The 21,061-nt window shown below is 34.8% G+C and overlaps 1 protein-coding gene across 7 annotated transcripts in view; it reads right to left on the bottom strand.

Annotated features, from left to right (window-relative positions):
- The window catches only part of RNF111 (ring finger protein 111), an 82,914-nt gene that overhangs the window by 24,681 nt on the left and 37,172 nt on the right, over positions 1 to 21,061 (bottom strand). For all 7 annotated transcript variants that reach the window (XM_061157263.1, XM_061157266.1, XM_061157267.1 and 4 more), the window contains exons 3-5: positions 10,746 to 10,872; positions 7,623 to 7,786; positions 4,573 to 4,767 (exon numbers count right to left, since the gene is read on the bottom strand). In XM_061157263.1, the coding sequence (XP_061013246.1) occupies positions 4,573 to 4,767; positions 7,623 to 7,786; positions 10,746 to 10,872 (486 nt within the window). The remainder of the gene's footprint in view (positions 1 to 4,572; positions 4,768 to 7,622; positions 7,787 to 10,745; positions 10,873 to 21,061) is intronic.

The following is a 21,061-nucleotide window of genomic DNA, read 5'->3' as shown; positions in this document are numbered from 1 at the left end:
TTTGACTTCCAATTAAATTAATATCTGTTTTCCTACAGTCCAGAAGCTCTTTGTTGCTCAAACAAGGTAGAAATCCAAAGTAAAGACAACTGAATATCCTCTTGTTCAAGAGTTAATAACCAAAGAAATCTGCCAGAGCAGGGTGAAATACAAAGATATCTGATTAAGCAAATAAACCCTGCCTTTTTTAAAAATTAAAATTAGACTACTGAGTGTCCACTAAAAATAGACCATCACAAATCTACATCAGAGAAATTAACTCCATATCCCAGTGACATCAAGCTGGTTAAAGTACTTTTACTGTAATTCTAGGAAGATTACCGAGATGTACTCATGCATTTATTCATTTATTTGGCAAGTCTTACATATAATAATAACATGGCTAAGGATCTATAAAGGTACTGGAAAATACAACAGTAAAAAGGAAAGTCTTGACCATTAAAATAATTTAGGGATATTGTCTGCCTTTGTTGTTTTATCTCTAGCAACTAGAAACAAGCTACAATGTAGGAAGATCAATAAGCACTTGCTAAATTTAAGCTAACCTCGCAAGGGAAAAGAGGCATACCTGCATGGGAGCAGCTTAGTGCTAAAAAAGGGAAGACTTGATCTTTTGTCCTCAAGGAGCTCATCATCAAGCACAGAGAAAAATTTAAAAAGAAATCAACCAGTATTGTAACAGAAGCTCTGGGTTCTAGCACAGTATAGAGCAACACTGTCCCCCAAGGAGTATCCAGCAACAACCAGGGATACTTTCGGCTGTCACAACTGGAGGGTAGGGGGCACTATGGGTTATTCAGTGGGGAGAAGCCAAGAATGCTGCCAAATATCCTACAATGCACAGGAGAGCCTGCCCGCCCTTACAGGAACTGTCCAGCCCAAAGACAAGAGTACCAAGGCTGAGATATCCTGGCATAAAGAAGAATACAGGATTCAAGCTAGACTATGTAGGTCTGAATTCTGGCTCTACTGTCATATAACCTTCACCTGCAAAATGAGAATAATGTTACTTCACCTGCAAAATGAGAATAATCATAGAATCTGTCTCATAGGTTATTACAAAAGTCAGAGCTACTATAAAGAAATTATTAACCAATATTATGAGTTCCAGAGGTGTTAGCTAATATTATCCGCTACAATTGTTAGCTCTTTTTATATTGTGTTACCAGTGCCTAGAACAGTGCCTGCTACATAGCATGCAATCAATAAATAGTTTGCTGGATAAATGAATACACAAGATATGTATGCATATGCTAGGAACACATTGAGAAATCACACAGATGATAAGTTGACTGGGGGCATGCTGAGTTTAGGTGACTGCAGAATGGTCCAGAGGAGAGGAAGCTGGTATGAAAATTTAAAACAAGGAGAGCAGTCTGGAAGCACAAAACGGTGAGTCATTGACTACTGGTGGCAAGTGAAAACACCTACAGTTATGAGATGGATCAGTGAAAACAGAGATGAGAAGAGAGTTCTGGGAGAAAAGAAGATGAGGAGAAAATTTACTGCCAGATTTTTAAACACCCTGTTTGTTTTAAAAGGAGTCAAAGTTAAATGAAGGAGTTTAAGGTGAAGAAGATCCCTTAGGTGTACACAGACTTAACACAAATGCACATGTACATGTATGAAAGGAATGAAATCAGCACAGATGCTGAACACACAGGCAAGATTAAAACAAGGTCAAGGACACAAAAAAGGATAAAGAGCAAAGATAAAGAAACTGGAAGCTACAGGAAGGGAGTTAAGAGACCAGCAGTTAGGAGATATGGATAGGTATAAACATACAAAAGTTTGTTTGTTTTTTTTACATACAAAAGTTTTTAATAAAGGGGCTGGAAGTTACACGTATTCATGCATGAGAACCTTCATTTATTTTTTTAATCCTCTTTCCACCCCCAGAAATAAGAGTCTTAAGAAAAATAAGACAATTTTGGAATAGACACTGAGGGGAAGGAAAGGGAAGGGAACTAACTGAGGTATATCATACTATCACAACTTATTACCAACAGCCCAAGATTTGATTCCATAAATTCAGGAGGCACCGATCTGCATGGTTCTATGATTTTTATCAGCCCCATTTAGAAACCTGGATAAGAAAGAAGCTAGATCGCTCAAGTGATTCAAGGCTGGACATATGCAAAAAGGTGCAAAGAAAAGACAGGATGTGAAGAAAATAGATAAATGATATTCTACAGTCCTGGAAGGAAATGAAGCCAGCAGAACTGAATGCTCCTAATATAGTCTGACTATCTGTATGTGCTTTTATCAGATTTATACAGAGGAACAACTTGGTCTTGAACAAGATTCTCCTAGTCTAGAGAAATGTAACATGATTAAGTCTATCAAAAGGGCCATCATAAAAAGATAGAATAAATATCATGGAGAGGGTCCACTCATGCAATGATGTTACTACTTAATAGATTAAATGTGAATCCTAACTAAACAAGGGTGTTAAAAAATAAGTACATAAATAAAAGCACTGAGATAAAGTTTTCTTTAAATAAAGTTAGGACTGTTTCAAAGTTGTCTTTATTTCAAAGTTGTCTTGAAATAAAGTTGGGACTGTTTCAGATAACATCTAGATAAACATAAGGTACAGAATGCAACCAGAAAAGAGTATGCAATCAATAAATGAAATAAAAACCCATTTCACTTCTGCCTACATTTTATTTTTTAAAAAATGCAGTATTTAAAAAGACTCCCCTAGGAAACCTCCTTGTTTCCTCAAGGTTCACCTTAAGTTTCCAGGGAAGGGAGATCTAAACCAGACACAAGCAGTTTTCCAATCTGCTCAATGTTAAGTTATAAGGATAGAAGAATTAAACATATTATTAAAAGCAAAAAAAAAATTTTGATATAAAATATATGGTGGTTTCATTATTAATGGTGATTACTATTATTATTGGTGATAGAGGCAATCTATGATCTATAGGGTCTATGATGTCTCTGTTAGTAAACAGCAAGTTCCTATCTCTGTGCCATCATTCAGAAGAGAAAAACGGCTAGTTTAAGACCTAGTCAAACAGCTGATAGGAAAGAACCAGAACTGCACTGCTAACTGAAACTTAAGAGATAATCCATAAGCTAAAACTATAAAACTTGCTCTTTAAAAATTTTTATTGATATATAGTTGATTTACAATGTTGTGTCAGTTTCAGGTATTAAGTGACTCAGTTATTTACATATATACATTCTTTTCTGGGGGGTGAAGTGGGTGGGCTTCCCTGGTGGCTCAGATGCCTGGAGAATTCCATGGACAGAGAAAGCCTGGTGAGCTATGGTCATGAGGTCACAAAGAGTTGGACATGACTGAGCAACTAACATTTTCACACATCACTTTCACACGTACTCTTTTTTTACATTCTGTTCCCTTATAGATTATTACAAGATACCGAGTATAGTTCCTCTGAGGTATACAGTAGGTCCTTGTTGGTTATCTGCTTTATATATCAAAGTGTATATATTTTAATCCCAAACTCCTAGGGATGAAGGAGGAAACAACGTGTTGTTGCAAGAAGGAAACTGTTTTAGAACTATTGAGAAGACCATCAGCTTCATACTGCACACAATCAGCACCAGCATATTCCCTTAACTCCCCAGGGGGCCCTTCTTGCATTTATTTTTCCCTTTTTTTAAAACTATAAAACTCTTAAAACATAAGAGTGAATCTTTGCGACCTTGGGCTAAGCAATAGCTTCTTAGACACGACACCAAAAGAATAAACAAGAAAATTGAGGAAATGGACATTGTCAAGCTTCTTAAAACTCCCACTCCTACGTTCAGTTCTTTTGGAGACATATTTAGGAGTCGATTTTTGGGTCTTATGGTAACTCCGTGGTTAACTTTATAAGGAACCATCAGAGTGTCTTCTACCATTTTAAACTCCTACCAGATGTTAATAAAGGTTCCAATTTCTCAATATCCTTATTAACACTGGTCATCTTCTGATTTCCTGTTTCTTGCCTTTGTTTTGTTTAATTATAGGCATCCCGGTAGGAGTAAAGTGGAATTTCATTCTGGTTTTGATTTGCATTTTCCTAATGACTAATGTTTTCATGTGCTTCTTGGTCACTTATATAAATGACCTTCTTCTTTGGAAAAACAGCTATGTACATTCTTTGCCCATTTAAAAACGGGGTGGTTGTTCTTTTTACTGTTAAGCTGTGCAAGTTCTTTATAATTCTGGATACCAGACCCCTCTCAAATATATGATTTTCAAATATTTCTCCCATTCTGTAGGCTATCTTTTCACTTTCTTATAATTACCCTTAATGTACAATAATTTTAAATTCTGATCAAGTCCTATTCATTTTTATCTTTTGTTGACTGTATTTTTGGTGTCAGCCATTCAATTCTCCCCCATCTCTTTCAGTTGACCTATAATACTCTGGTAACATAGCACACAGGAACTCAAATATGAAGTCATAGTCTAATTCTAATAGAGACAACTTTGTTAACATATGATGTTTATTCTAAGAATATACTCTTGCTAACACGGCTAAAATCTTAATAACAACCATTCTTTTTCTAGCAAACAGTCTCTCCCCGCCCCTTTTTATTTTTTAAACATACCTCCTGTAGAAGTACCAGTCATACTATTGCTTGTGAGAGTAGTTGAAGTCTCTGACACTGTGGAGGGTTGGCTACTAGTGACAGCTGAAGCAGTATCAGAGGCCTGCTCAGAGGTAGATGGATTTGAATTGTTAATGGAAGCGCTTGTGGTTTGTGATTCCATTCTCGCAGAAGTGGTTGGCACTACAGTAGGTTCTACAAAATACAAAATGTTTATTTAGCATTTCAAAACAAATTAGGCAACGCGTTACATTTTAATAAAAGCTAATATTTTTATAGTTATTAAACTTAAAATGTGAACCCTCTGATAAGTACAATATATAGTTTAAAAAGAAAAGCTTTCGTAAAGTTAAATCAACATTAAAATGAAACAGTACTGTATTTTTAAACATATATGTGCATACTCCAATAATTCAAAGGACTAACACAGTTTTTTTGGGTAAGGACCATGTAAGTTTTCTGATCACAGAGAGGTAAAGTAAAAGTCCCTCTGCTATATTCACACACATGGTCACAGCACACAAATTGTACTTTCTCTGGTACCTATGGATTTTAGAGTCACACAGTTTGGATAGAAATTCTGATTTCACCACTGACAGATTGATCTAGGAGAAATTACTTAACTACTCTCCATTTCCTCATCTATAGAACTAGTAAAGCACAAAATTTTCCTCATAGAACTGTTGTTAGGATGAACAGAGATCACACATATGAAGCACTTATATATGATGCTTTAAAAATGGAAGTCATTTAATAAACATTAGCTGTGATTTTTAATATATTTTAATTTTTTACATGTCTTTTGTATGTTTTCCCCCAATTCTTTGCAAATATTTTTATCAGTGCTTTCTAATAAAAATTAAAGTTTCTGTAGTAGAAATTAAAAGAAATTTCAGGTAGACCTTAACTTATAAATGGGTTCTATTTTAGATTCTAATTATTAAATGACTTTAATAATTAATAATGGGAATAAATCTGTCCAAAGCACAGTCACAGTAATTAGAATTGTAAAGAAGATATTTAAAAGTGATACAGAATAGAATGAGAAGACAACCATTCTATACAATGCAGTACAGGAGACTGATTACTGAAAAACAAATAGTGCCTGTTAGTCTAAACGGAACCCTATACTTCAGATGCTTAAAGAAATATATTTGCCTAAACTTAAAAGGGAGAGGAAGGAACTTCTGTTTATTTGCCAATAGTTTATCTGTTTCTCAGTCAGAGGTATTGACTTTTTTGGCTGAATAATTCTTGATTGGAGGTGGTGGCTTAGAGGTGGGCTATCCTTTGCATCATAAGATGTTTAGCAGCACCCCTGGCCTCCATCCATTAGATGTTAGTAGCACTCTCCCTCCACTCTGACAATCAAAAGTGTGCAGATACTGCCAAAGGTCTCCAGGCACACAAAACGGCCACTAGGTAAGAACCACTGTTCTAACTAAACTTATGTTTTAGATTTATTTTTAGTAAGATGGAAGCCTTCCACTGAGAGAAGGGAGTCTATCTACTAATCACTGGAATACTTTTAACATAAAAGTATTCTGTTTGAACTAAATTCAAGTGGATTAAAAAGTTACTTAGATGGCAGGTGTCACATGGGAAAACACAAAGTTTCCAAAAGAGTCATCGATATTTAATTGGATAATCTTTAATAAATCCCTATTATATTAACCACTTCTTACAGACGATTTATGGTATTTCCAAAATAAAAACCAAGACATTGTTAACTGAAATGTAGACATTGAGAATAAATTCTCTCTTCATAAACATCTTAACTCCAAAGTATTGGTACTCTGAAAGTTATGATCATCCAAACTGCCAACAGCCAATATTAGAGTTGACTGCACAAGGCCCCTAACTCTTCTGACCTAACAAATGTATTCTTTATCTAATTTATAGTTAACTGCCAAAACTAATGGACTTCCCTTGTGGCACGGATGGTAAAGGATCCAATCCATATATGGCTTACCAAATATTAAGGACATTATGATTGAGGGCTTCTTTTTAATTTATTTTTTATTGGAGTATGGTTGCTTTACAATATTGTATTAGCTTCTACTGTACAGCAAAATGAATCAGCCATACATATACATATATCTCCTCCCTTCTGGACTTCCTTTCCATTCAGGTTACCACAGTTCATTAAGCAGAGCTGCTGACCATTTCCTTCTAAGATGTAACTATCAGTATCTGAAGGTAATTCTCAATTTGAGGGAAAATTCACAAATGTATTCATATATTCATACTTGCTTACCACATTTCCTAACCTCTGCTTTCCAACTCTAGTGTTGTTTCCTCAGTTACGTGGGTAGAGCTGTATGTAAGCCAAAGAAGTGACGTGTAAGTCTTAGTCGCTCAGTCATATCCAACTCTTTGCAACCCCATGGTCTGTCCATGGAATTCTCTAGGCAAGAACACTGGAGTGGGTTGCCATTCCCTTCTCCAGGGGATCTTCCCGACCCAGGGATTGAACAGGGTCTCCTGCATTGCAGGCAGGTATTTTACCATCTGAGCTATAGAAGCCCTGTAAGCCGAAACGAAACACTAAAGCTAAGCAGCACATAAAGTAACCATATTACACTGAAAGATAACGTAACTTGTAAAAGCAAATTCAACATCTCAGATAACTAGTATTAATCATTTAAACTCAGTTACACTGCTTTTCTGTTCTGTATTTTAAAACTGTTGTTTCCATTTTTCATAGTAAAGTTAAAGTATGACAGCAATATTATAAATGAAAGTAACACATAAGTCAGAGGATAGATCAAACTACCACTTGTAAAAATAATTGTTTCTAAGAAAATAACTACCAAGCAGTGAAACAATAACCAGAAAGAACTTTTAGACACAACTTACAAACTGGAGTTATATTATCAATTGAAAAATAACATTAGGATATCTGCTAACTTCTCTGTAATTTAATAATATATTATTGACATATTATTATTATTACCAATGATAAGAAGCAATAAGGTTTATAACATATTAAGATATTTCATTTTACTAAATTGTCTTCATAATTCCACACTGCTAGCATTCCACCTTACCATCTTCATCAACAGTAAGGTCCACAACTTCTGCTGCATTCTGCCTCAAGGGCTGTATAACAGTAGACATTCTATTGCGGTTCCGTGGCTCCTGTGGTCGACTTGTATGAGAACTTGAACCCTGGCTCCAGTGAGATCTATTGTGTCCAAGGGTTGACCGAGACCTAAATAACAAAATTTTTAGTCACCTAAGAAATCATAAGCCTTTCTTACAAAATAAGTTGTGAAATTCTTCATGCAAGAATTCTCCAGAAAGATAATCACAATAGAATTTAAAATTATGACTAGCATAATGCCGAGCACTCAATAAACATCTGTTGAATTAAATATTTAATAAATGTTAAAAAAAAAAAAACAAATAAATGTTCATCAACCAACTGACCTAAGAAAATGAAAAATATGCTAGGCCTATCATTGGTGTAAAATATAGGATTCTGTTTCAAGAGTGCTGCTCTCTTTTCAAGGTGTACTTTGAATAGTCACCTGGCTTATAATCAATCATTTACATTTTATGTTAATACCTAAACTTATTCACCATAGATATAGTAACAAAAATATCAACACCCTAAATATTTAATAACATTCACATGATCTTCAGTGTTGGGAGTCCAGAACCAAGTTGTTTCTGGGACTGTCCTAAAAGAGATTTGAAGTACGAGAGATTTCTTGCTATCAGGAGAATTAAGGATAGTTGTAGCTAGTTTACTGCAGCTAACTATACTTTGGCAGCTATACATAACATCATTGTTTGAGCCACTTTATGCTTTAAAGGCATATAACTACAAACCCTCAACACTGAACGCCTTTTATCATCTTTTAATTATGTGTATTGTACTAAATTACTTATAGGCATGTATTTTATTTTTAAAAAATTGTAAAGAATTCACTGTAATGATCTGGATTAAAGGTACAGAGAGATGGTATATAGAATATGCAGTTCTCAGGAACCAAGGAGAAAAAATAAATGTTTTAGGAAGATGGGGTTTGCTACAAAGTTGGTTTTCCCTCCTGCCCAAAATGAATGTAAAACTGCCTATATCGAGGGTGGGATGTTCTGAGAGAATAGCACTGAAACAAGTATACTATCAAGGGTTAAACAGATCACAAGCCCAGGTTGGATGCATGAGACAAGTGCTCAGACCTGGTGCACTGGGAAGACCCAGAGGGATGGGATGGGGAGGGAGGCGGGAAGGGGGATCGGGATGGGGAACACATGTAAATCCATGGCTGATTCATGTCAATGTATGGCAAAAAACCACTACAATATTGTAAAGTAATTAGCCTCCAACTAATAAAAATAAATGAAAAAAAAAAAAACCTGCCTATATGCTTATATGTATGTATGTCAGCATGTATGGAAAAAAGTGAGCTAGATCCACTAACATGTAGTCGTCTGCATATGAAATTGATCACTCAAAGTTCATACAGAGAAGTTCAGAGAAGAAAGCCAAAGTTCAAACTGAGCTGAAAATGGCCTCAGCAATCACAGAGTCTAGAAGTTTAGAAAGAACTTCAAATTGTAAAATTAAATTTTCAAGTAATAGGACTACAGAGGTTAAATCCTCAGAAACAGATTAAAAAAAAAAAGAAAAAAAGACAGTTTATTCCAACAAGAATTGTACATATTAAGGCATGAGGATAAACAAATGCTTCAAGATAAAATAGTTTTAGATAAGGAGAACAATCACCATTTAAAATTCCTGAGAAACCAAGAGTCTTTGATGAAACCGAGCAGCCTATTATTTCTGAGAAACTGTTAACAGCTGAAGAAACTTCCAGGTCATTGCAGTACTTTGGTGAAAACTTCACAGGATGTACTAACTACAAATATAATGTTTAGTGAAGTACCAGCAAAAATCCTGATGTATAAGGAACAGTTTCAGAGAGGCCTTAGTGGCAATTGTCAAATCCTGACACAAGGAGATCTGAAACATGGATACATTCTCTCTTAGAGGAGGGGCAAGGAGCCAGTTGAAGTGACAAAGTTATGTTCTAGGTAACCAGAAGGAAAATAAATATGAGTAATGAGCTTATACGTCTTTTTCAAGAGCACTGTCTACCATTATGTAAATGCATTTGCTTGAGTATTTAAACATCTGCATGGTAAGAAAGCTCTCCAATTCCATGAAAAAACAAGTTCTTAGTTTCAATAATCATTATAGCTCATAAAAACCAAGTTAATGTTGTATCAAGCACTATGGGCAGTCACAGGTATCTATGGCATATACCATGAAGTATCAATTTTCCTTCAAGTATGGGAAAATCATTTAAATTTAAACAAGGATATGTTATAGAGTGCTCTCTTCCATGCCATTAGAGCAGTACCCAATGAGAAAGTGTTAAGCAAAGCAGCATGTTCTAGATATGACTGTAACATGAACATTTTTTTTCAATCAATAATATTAAAATACAATAAGCAAATGCATTTCTAAATTCATTCCAACAGAAAAATTAAGATTCATCCATAGATTAGTTTTGTGCATGAAATGAAAGAGAGGAGCAGTTCACTGCTTCCTTTATCAGTATTTGTAACCATCTAAAGCCCAAAATGAATACAGTATTAGGGTTTCTCTCTCTCTTTTTTGGTCAAAGTGATTCTCAAAAGGACAATGTCATTTCAATTATTTATCAAAACAAACAAGGATATCCCATTCATTTTTCACTACAGAGCTTATAACAAATTACTGAGTGAAGGACAAAAAATTTTTAAAAGAGGTTTTATACAAAGTTGTCCTAATCTAAAAGCATAAATATCACTGGTATTAATGAGAAACCAGGAGTTTGTGAACTTTGAATCATAAAACAAACTCAATTTTATAAAACACCAAGTAAAAATCAATATTTATCTAGAGCAATGACTCAGCTCTCATTGTATACTTGGGGTGCTTAAAAAATACTGATTCCTAAGATTCTGGTTCAACTGGTCTGGGCCATGATCCAGCAACAATATGCATTTTATAATCTTCCCAGATGAATCTAACTCAGCCTGGTTTAACAACCTGGTTTAATACTCAAACTAGGTTTAAAAAACAAAAGTAAAACAATGAAGATATCTACAGCACAAATGTGTCTAAATATTTATACTTAAAACTTCAAATATACAACTAGGAATTAAAATCTTACCGATAGCTTTCCCCAACTGTTACTATCTCCACTTCACTGTCAGTTGAGGTAACATTAATTTCTTCATTGGCAGTGATCTGGGGAGTGGAGGAAGCTTCTATCACCACGACATCTTCATCAATATTTCCTAGAAAGAAGAAAATATATTTGAAGGGTATATGAGATAAACAAAGTCCTACTGTACAGCACAGAGAACTATATTCAGTGTTCTGTGATAAACCATAATGCAGAAGAATATTAAAAAAAAGAATGTATATACATGTGTAATGTTATCAACTTGCCAAACAGAAGAAATGAACACAACATTGTAAATACTTCAATTTAAAAAATTAAGGGCATATGCCTGTCAGCTAACTTATAGACAAAAAATTTTGACAGAAATTAGTCACAAAAGTAAAACTCTTATCTGTCAAAGTTTTTAAAGCCAGAGTTCACTACATATAGTGAAAAGTTACTCTTTTTTTTAAATTTTTATTTATTGTTTATTCTTGGTTATGCTGGGTCTTCACTGATGTGTGTAGGCTTTCTCTAGTTGCAGCAAGCAGGGACTACCCTCTAGTTGCAGTACACAGGCTTCTCATTGTGGTGGCTTTTCTTCGTGCAGAGGACAGGACTCTAGGACACGCAGGCTTCAGGAACTGTGGCGTGTGGCCTCTAGAGTGCCTGCTCAGCAGTTGCAGATCACGGGCTTATTTGCCTTGAGGCATGTGGGATCTTCCCAGACCAGGAATCGAACCCCTTGCACTGGCAGTGCGGTTTTTTAACCAATGGGTCACTAGGGAATTTCCAGTACTTACTTAATCTGTACATATTTATTTTTAATTCTTCTTATGATTTTTGTTTGTGCTTTACAAACTTTTAGTAGTTTCCATATGAATTTGCATATCATATAAGGACATTAACACTGTAATATTTGGAAGTAGTCGTTTAAGATCTTATGTAAGATATTCACATTCTGTAAGATATTAACCCTTTAACATATAAAATGAAGACACTACACTCTCTGGACACTTTCTTCAGGGTTGTTTTTATTTGTGTGATACAGTATTTTTTAAGAAATACAGTGACTTTTTAGTTTTATGCTACAAAATCTTTTTCTGTACACAATCTTTTTTTTTTCATTTATTTTTATTAGTTGGAGGCTAATTACTTTACAATATTATAGTGGTTTTTGTCATACACTGACATGAATTAGCCATGGATTTACATGTATTCCCCATCCCGATCCCCCTCCCACCTCCCTCTCTACCCGATCCCTCTGGGTCTTCCCAGTGCACCAGGTCCGAGCACTTGTCTCATGCATCCAACCTGGGCTGGTGATCTGTTTCACCCTTGATAATAAATATACATGTTTCGATGCTGTTCTCTTGAAACATCCCACCCTTGCCTTCTCCCACAGAGTCCAAAAGTCTGTTCTGTACATCTGTGTCTCTTTTTCTGTTTTGCATATAGGGTTATCATTACCATCTTTCTAAATTCCATATATATGTGTTAGTATGCTGTAATGTTCTTTATCTTTCTTGCTTACTTCACTCTGTATAATGGCCTCCAGTTTCATCCATCTCATTAGAACTGATTCAAATGAATTCTTTTTAATGGCTGAGTAATATTCCATGGTGTATATGTACCACAGCTTCCTTATCCATTCGTCTGCTGATGGGCATCTAGGTTGCTTCCATGTCCTGGCTATTATAAACAGTGCTGTGATGAACACTGGGGTGCACGTGTCTCTTTCAGATCTGGTTTCCTCAGTGTGTATGCCCAGAAGTGGGATTGCTGGGTCATATGGCAGATCTATTTCCAGTTTTTTAAGAAATCTCCACATTGTTTTCCATAGCGGCTGTACTAGTTTGCAGTCCCACCAACAGTGTAAGAGGGTTCCCTTTTCTCCACACCCTCTCTAGCATTTATTGCTTGTAGACTTTTGGATAGCAGCCATCCTGACTGGAGTGTAATGGTACCTCATTGTGATTTTGATTTGCATTTCTCTGATAATGAGTGATGTTGAGCATCTTTTCATGTGTACACAATCTTTTCTAAAGTATTCTAAGTTTGGAAAATGCTTCCTTATCTAGAAGACATTATTTTGGGTTCAATGTGTTTCCTTAGTATTTACTTCACCTAGAATTAATTTTTACTTCCAGCATTAGATAAGATTATTACTAGAATTTGGCCCTGATAAATGAAATAATGTAGTCCCACATGCACACACACACACACACACACACACACACACTCACAAAAACATTGTATGATTTCACTTATGGGTGACTATCTAAAGTAGTCAAATTCACAGATAAAGTTGAATGGTGGTTACCAGGACTGAGGGGGGAAGAAGGAAAAGGGAGCTGTTAATTGGGTATGGAGTTTCAGATTGCAAGAAGAAAAAGTTCCAGAGATCCATTTCACAACAATGTGAATATTCTTAAAACTACTGAACTGCACCCTTTAAACTGGTTACGACGGTTAAACAAAAATAAGATAAAAGTTACGCTCCATTTCTTCTCTTGCTATATTTTCCACAAATCTAGGGCTAAACTATCTTTTTTAAAACAGTCTTTTCTCTTCATTGCTATCACCTGTCTAAAGGGCAGCCAACAATTTCTAAGATATGCTTGAGGTAAGAATTTTCCAATAAAAATTATATTGAGAGCTTAAAATTTCATCCACTTTAAGTGTATATTTCACTGACTTTAGTACATTCATGAAGCATAACCATCACCTCAGTTCAGTTTTAAAATATTTCCAATACCCTAAAAAGATCCCACGAGCCCTATTTCAGTCACTCACCTACAGCATCCCTACACCCCTACAACATGGAGAAGGAAATGGCAACCCACTCCCACTATTCTTGCCTGGGAAATCCCATGGAGAGAGGAGCCTGGTGGGCTATGGTCCATGGGGTCGCAAGAGTCGGACACGACTGAGTGTGTGTCCGACTGAACCACCCCTACAACAACTAACCTGCTTTCTGTCATTATGGATTGATTTGTATTTTCAAAAGCTCAATATAAATGAAGTGATACATTATAGACACTTTCATATCTGGCTTATTTCGCTAAGCATACTTATTTTGTGATTTATTCATCTTTCTGGCATATCAATAGTTCATTCATTTTTACTGCTGAGTAAGTACCCCATCATATGAATATATCACAGTTTATCCATTCTTCTGTTATTGACAGACACCTAAATTTTTCTCACTTTTGACTATTATAAATAAATGCATGTACTTCATGTATACATGTGATTTCATTTTTCTTGGGTAAATTCCTAGGAATGCAATTTCTAAATACTATCATAAATTTATGTTTAGCATTTTAATGAAGTGCCAAATTGTTTTCCTAAGTGATTGTTCAATTTCACATTCTTGCCAGGAAAATGAGGGCTCCAGTTTGTCTACATCTTTACCATGAACTATTATTGTCTCTTTTTTATTATAACTGTTCTAGTGCATATATTGGAGACGGAAATGGCAACCCACTCCGGTGTTCTTGCCTTGAGAATCCCAGGGACGGGGGAGCCTGGTGGGCTGCCGTCTATGGGGTCGCACAGTCGGACACGACTGAAGGGACTTAGCAGCAGCAGCAGCAGTGCATATATAGTAGTATCTTATTGTGGTTTAATTTTCATTTCTATAATAACTAATAATGTTGAGCATTTTTTGAAATGCTTATTAGCCACTGTGCCAAAATATCTATTCAGATTTTTCATTCGTGTTTAACTTGGACTTTGGTGTTGAATTATAAAAGCTCTTATATATTCATTTTCTTAATGGTGTCTTATGAAGCATAGAAGTCTTTCATTTTAAGATGGTACCAAAGAATTTATTTGCAGGGCAGCAATGGAGAAACAGACATAGAGAACAGACTTACAGACATGGGGAGAAGGGAGGAGAGGGTAGGATGTATGGAGAGAGTAACATGGAAACTTACATTACCAAATGCACAACAGATAGCCAACAGAAACTTGCTGTATGTCTCAGGAAATTCAAACAGGGGCTCAGTATCAACCTAGAGGGGTGGGATGGGGAGGGAGGTGTGAGAGAGGTCCAAGAGGGAGGGGATATACCTATAGCTATAGCTAATTTATGTTGAGGTTTGACAGAAAACAACAAAATTCTGTAAAGCAATTACCCTTCAATTAAAATAAACAAAATTAAAAAGAAAAGAAGTCTTTCATTTTGATGAAATGCCATGTCAGCAATTTCTTTAATGGATCATGTTTTTGGTGACTCTTTAAACCTCTACATAACCAACAGTGACTGAGAATTTGTATGTTTCTTTAGCAATTGTGTAATTTAGCTCTTAACATTTATGTCTGTGATCCATTTTGTTAATCTCTGTGTCTGACATGATATAAAAGGTCTAAATTCACCTTCTGAGCATGTAGATCTATAATTGTGGGTTGAAAGGACTAAAATAATTCTATTTTGATACCTAGTACAATCAGGTTTTCTTATTTATTCTTCAGGATTATCAATCAAGGGGAGAGAAAAATTCCTGAGATTTGGACTGGAGTGGAGGCATTAGACATCACTTTAAAAGCCCTGATATCTCTATTATACTTCCATCCAAGATCACATCTTGTCATCTACCAATATCATATTTATAAACCCCTAAAAAAACAGAGAATATGGTTTTATTATAAATGTAATTCTATAGTTACATAATTTTCTTCAGAGAAGCCAAATGTACTTCAATTGAGATTATTCTTAGACACTTTATTCTCTTTGCTGCTTTTGTAAACATGTTACCTTTTTCTCACTGTATTTTCTATGAGTATGTTGGCATTCCATTGATAGTGTATATTCAATTTTATCCAGTTCTGACAGAACGCTTGCTTACCACATGATAACAAATGGCTCAACTTTTTTCTCAGTGTGGAGTTGACACAGTCTACATTCCTTCACCTGAGGCACCATTCCTAGACATCCTGGAATTTCATTTGTAATATAGCTCTATCATCAAATATCTGCACTACTTCAAAAGCCGGCCAGTATTTGGAGGAGGTTACATGTCCATGATTAGATATATAACATGTTCTCTGATACTGATACTCCAAAGAGGATAATAAGGCATGCACTAGTAAAGCACAGAGGCAATGAAAGATGTTATGATTGGAGAAATAGTTATTTTTAAAATATCCCATAACATTTCTATTTTGGAATACTTATAAACTGTTCTATCCTCTAAATAGAAAAAAAATTAAGATTTAAAAACTATGAGATGTGCAAAATTTTAAAGTAGTTTCTAAGTTCTAAAGACTATACACATAGACATGTTCAGGTCAAATTTTTTTTGTTTGTTTCTCGTTTGCTTGTTTTGTTTTTACATATGGGAAACCAGGAGATGCCTTCTCTGCTTTTTTTTTTTCTTTTTAATTGTTTTTAATTTATTTACTTAGCTACACCAGGTCTTAGATGCAGCATGCAGGATCCTTTATTTGCAGCATGTCGGATATAGTTCCCTGACCAGGGATCAAACCCAGGCCCCCCGCATTGCTAAGGCATAGTCTTACAGCCACTGGACCAACAGGGAAGTCCCTAAATGTATTTTTAACATCATAAATATCTTAAACACAAAGAACAATAAAACTGCAGCACTTAAGTGTCTACTTAAAGTAATATTCTCAATTCAATTTCCAAATTACTTTTCTAATTCTTCATATCTCATACATGATACAGATTAAGATAAAAGCTCCCAGCAGTCATATATTTAGAACTAAAAGTATTATATATAAAAATAAAACACCATGGATTCAAAAAAAAAAACAAAAAACTCCCTAATTTTAACCTATCAAGTAGACATTACCATTTTACATGGAGAAAAACTACATCTGCATATCAACTTTATTGGTGATTTCCCTCCATGGTATGTATATATGAAATTTCTTTACAAGTCTGTAAAGAAATCACCTAACGTTGTTGTTCAGTCACTAAGTTGTGTCCCACTCTTTGTGACCCCATGGACTGCAGCCTGAAGGTAATATTAAACACCTTTCACATAGTTAAGCAAAGTCAAACATCAGTTCCAATGATAAATGATACAAAGCTAGCTTTGCTAATGCATTAAAATTCAATTTGTATCATTTTTTATGAATATAGAGGTTGTATAACTAAAAGTTATATAAGTAACTCATTTAGGCACTGTTCCTCTATTTGCTTAAATGTAATTTTTCCAAAAAGAATCTTTATAAGTATTACTTGAACACACTACACAAAAATTATGCAACTAAATAACTATCACAATTAGGCAAGATTTGGGTATCTTTAGAATGACTATTATTTAAAACAAAATTTAAAGGAAATATCCCTGAAATTATTAAGTTAACCCTAATATAGCTTTAAAAAAATCAACAGGTCACTTCTTATTGGACCAATTTCATTTTTATGTTGTCTTTTACACATAGAAATATTAAATGACAGGAAACTTTAGTGTAACTAAAAGTGATGGGACTGCAGGTGACTTAGCTATTTCTCTTAAGATTACTTATTTTATTTGTACTTCATGAGCAAAATAAAATGTAACAACCTGGATAGTCTAACAATGGTAACAAAAACAATGGTTGCTCTCACAATCATGGTTGCTCTCAAGAATCCCTCCATATCACTTGTCTAACAATGGTAACAAAAACAATGGTTGCTCTCACAATCATGGTTGCTCTCAAGAATCCCTCCATATCACTTGTTATTTTCGTTTCCCTGTGTCTTAAGTCTGGTATGATGCCAATAACAAGAAGAGCTTCCAATTTGTGAGCATATACTCTGTCCCACATTTAATATTCTACATGTCTAGCTCCATAAGAAACTGAAACTTAGAAAGTTTAAATGACTTGTCGAACAAATATAAGCAACACTTGGAATTAACACCTAATTCCAAATCTGAACTCAGACTCTTTACATAAAATATATCATCATGAAACGCATACTCAAGGAGCTGATGCCTGTTACTATCAAAAGAATCTTCCTGTTACAGTTGCCATTGCTACTGCCTCCATCTTCTGTAGTCACAAAGTTACTTAGGGTTTAATAGCTTTGACTCTTCTTTGGGATGCTTTTGTTGGGTATCTATTCAACAGAAATGAAAACATATACATACACAAAGAATCAGTATCCAAATGTTCACAAATAGTATTATTTACAATAGTCAAATACTAGAAACAATTCAATGTCCACCACCTGACAAATGGTAAACAAAATGTGGCTTATCAATACAGAGGCATACTATAAAGGAACTAAGTAATAAAATGAATAGAATTAAATAAAAACAAAATGAACCTAATTACTGATATCTGCTACAACATAGATGAACCTCAAAAGACTAAGGGAAGTGAAAGAAGCCAGATACAAAAGATCACTTATAGTATGATTTCATTTATATGAAAATGTCCTGAAAAGAAAGTCTACAGAGACAGCAGCAGATTAGAGGTTGTATGAGGAAGTAAGTGTAGGACAGAGACTAACTGTAAACAGGCAGGTGGGATCTTTTGAGATTAATGGAAATGCTCTAAAACTGTGCTGTGGCAATGGCTGTACAGCTCTAAGTTTTACGAAGCCACTGAACTGTATACTCAATATGGATAAATTTTATGATAGGTAAATTATACCTCAATAAAGCTGATAAAAAATTTACAAAACATTCCCTGCAAGATCAAAACTACATTTCAGTAAATGAAAAGACATTCCATACTCTGAATAGGAACACCCAAAATCTTAAAGATGTCAGTTCACTCTAATTTAGCCTACAAATACAATTCCAAAAAATATATTGTCATGTGTCTCCCCACTACCACCATCCTCAAATAAAAAGTTGATTATACGTTCACTTGGAGGAAAAAACAGGAGAAAATAATCAGGAAAATATGAACGAGTCTATAATTAAAACTGTGCTTCTAGTACACGGACAGACAGACTGCCCAATGGAATGGTAGGAAAGCTCCATAAATAGATCCAAATGCTTATGGAAATTTAACATATGACAAAGGTGGCATCTCAAGTCAATAGGAGAAAGAACATTTTAAATGGTTTGGTTTGGGACAGTTGGATAGTCACATAAAAAAAAAGGATCCATTCTCCACATCATAAACATCAAATAGGTCTGTGCTTTGTAAGGGGGGAAAAAAAGGTAAACAATACAGAGGCCAGAGGGAAATGGGTTAGTGGGAAAAACTTTACTAACTATGATTAAAAACACAGAAACAGTAAAGGTCAATAAATGTGACTAATCCAAAACAATTTTTGACACTGCAGAGTCAAAAACTAAAGACAATTTTGAGGAAAATGTGCGATATAAAATACATCTCTCTAATATATACATAAAAAACTTCTAAAAATGGATGGATTCATGTTAATGTATGACAAAAATCACTACAATACTGTAAAGTAATTAGCCTCCAACTAATAAAAATAAATGAAAAAAAAAAATGGATGGAATAATGACCAATATTCTGAGAGAAAAATAGGGAAATGGAGTGACTGATCTCAAGAAAAGAAATGAAAATAACTTTTAAATACATGAAAAGACACACAAACATTACTCATAAAAAATGCAAATTAAAATACACTGATATACTACTTCTTCCCTATCAAATGGGCCAAAAAATTAAAATCTAACAACAGATGCTGCTGGAAAGGCTTTGGGGAAATAGGCACTTTCATACAACGCTGATGAATCCAAAATGGTTACATTTCTTCACAGAGAAATTTGGCCGTATTTTTAAAATAACATACTCTTTTGTCTCTGACCCAACAATCCCCTCCTAGAATTCTATCCCAAAGATACAATGGCATAAACTATCAAATGACATATATAAAAAGCTATTCATTGCAAGCCAATTCATAATAGCAAAAGTCTGCAAAATTGTTCATCAATAGGAGACTGGTTGAACAAATTAGGATATAACTATACAACAAATACTGTGGACCTGTGGAAAAAATAAAAGATGAATGAAAAAGAATGAATAGAGGAATGAAAGCCTACATCTCATATCCATTTTTTCATTCCTCTAATATATCTCTATACTCTAACAATTGAATATATTGTTAAGTGAAAAAGAGAGCTATGTTGTGCGTAAGGGGAGGATGTGGGTATGTAAACATATATACACATACATATATATACATTTGCTAATCTTTTTGAAAAGAAAAAATGGAACAAACTAAGGCAAAAATAGTGAGAAATGACTATTAGTGAGAAAAAGACAGGAAGAGAGGGCAGAGATGGAAAACTAGACCTCAATGAATGCACCTTATTTAAAAGTTTTGATTTTGTTCAGCCGCTTAGTCGTGTTTGACTCTCTGTGACCCCAAGGACTGCAGCATGCCAGGCTTCCCTATCCTTTACTACCTCCCAGAGCTTGCTCAAATTCATGTCCATTGAGTCAGTGATACCATCCAACCATCTCATCCTCTGTCACCCCCTTCTCCTGTCCTCAATTTTTCCCAGCATCAGGGTCTTTTCCAATGAGTTGGCTCTTCACATCAGGTAGCCAAAGTACTGGAGCTTCAGCATCAGTCCTTCCAATGAATATTCAGGGCTGATTTCCTGTAGGATTGACTGGTTTGATCTCCCTGCTGTCCAAGGGACTCTCAAGAGTCTTCTCCAGCACCATAATTCAAAAGCATCAATTCTTCAGTGCTCAGACGTCTTTATGGTCCAGTTCTCACATCCATACCTGACTATAGGAAAAACTACAGCTTTTACTATATGGACCTTTTTCAGCTAAGAGATGTCTCTGCTTTTTAATACCCTGTCTTGGTCTGTCACAGCTTTGCTTCCAAGGAGCAATCATCTTTTAATTTCGTGACTGCAGTCACTGTCTGCAGTGATTTTGACTTCAGAACCAGGTATGTGCTTCACAGAATTAAAAGGCAAAAGTAAAAATTTTTACAAATCCTTTAAAAGAAAAATACAAAATCCTGCAGCAACCATGAAACAAATGATCCTAAATGCATATTAAATTGGTGGCAATAACCACACAGAAAACCAGCCAAGGCCAAGAAAGAAACACACAGAAAAAATTTTGCATTATATTCAACAGAATTATTGTTAGTAATAAGTATTTTCATTTAAATTCATGTATGAATGTTTACTTGTCTATGTATTTATGATTTGTATAGAATAAAAGTTAATATTGTTAAGAATCAAGATTTTCAATGTAAGAGTAAACAGATCAAAAAGTAAAACACAAGCTTACATAAAAACCTCAATCCTAAATTTTCAGTGGAAATAGTCACGTGAATTAATGATTTATCTTTCTATAATCTTTACAAACTACATCCATTAAAAAAGATGAAAAGCAATGATAACCCAATA

This window comes from Dama dama, chromosome 12 (assembly GCF_033118175.1).
Source record: "Dama dama isolate Ldn47 chromosome 12, ASM3311817v1, whole genome shotgun sequence".
Taxonomy (NCBI): domain Eukaryota; kingdom Metazoa; phylum Chordata; class Mammalia; order Artiodactyla; family Cervidae; genus Dama; species Dama dama.
This window is presented reverse-complemented; position numbering and strand designations above follow the sequence as displayed.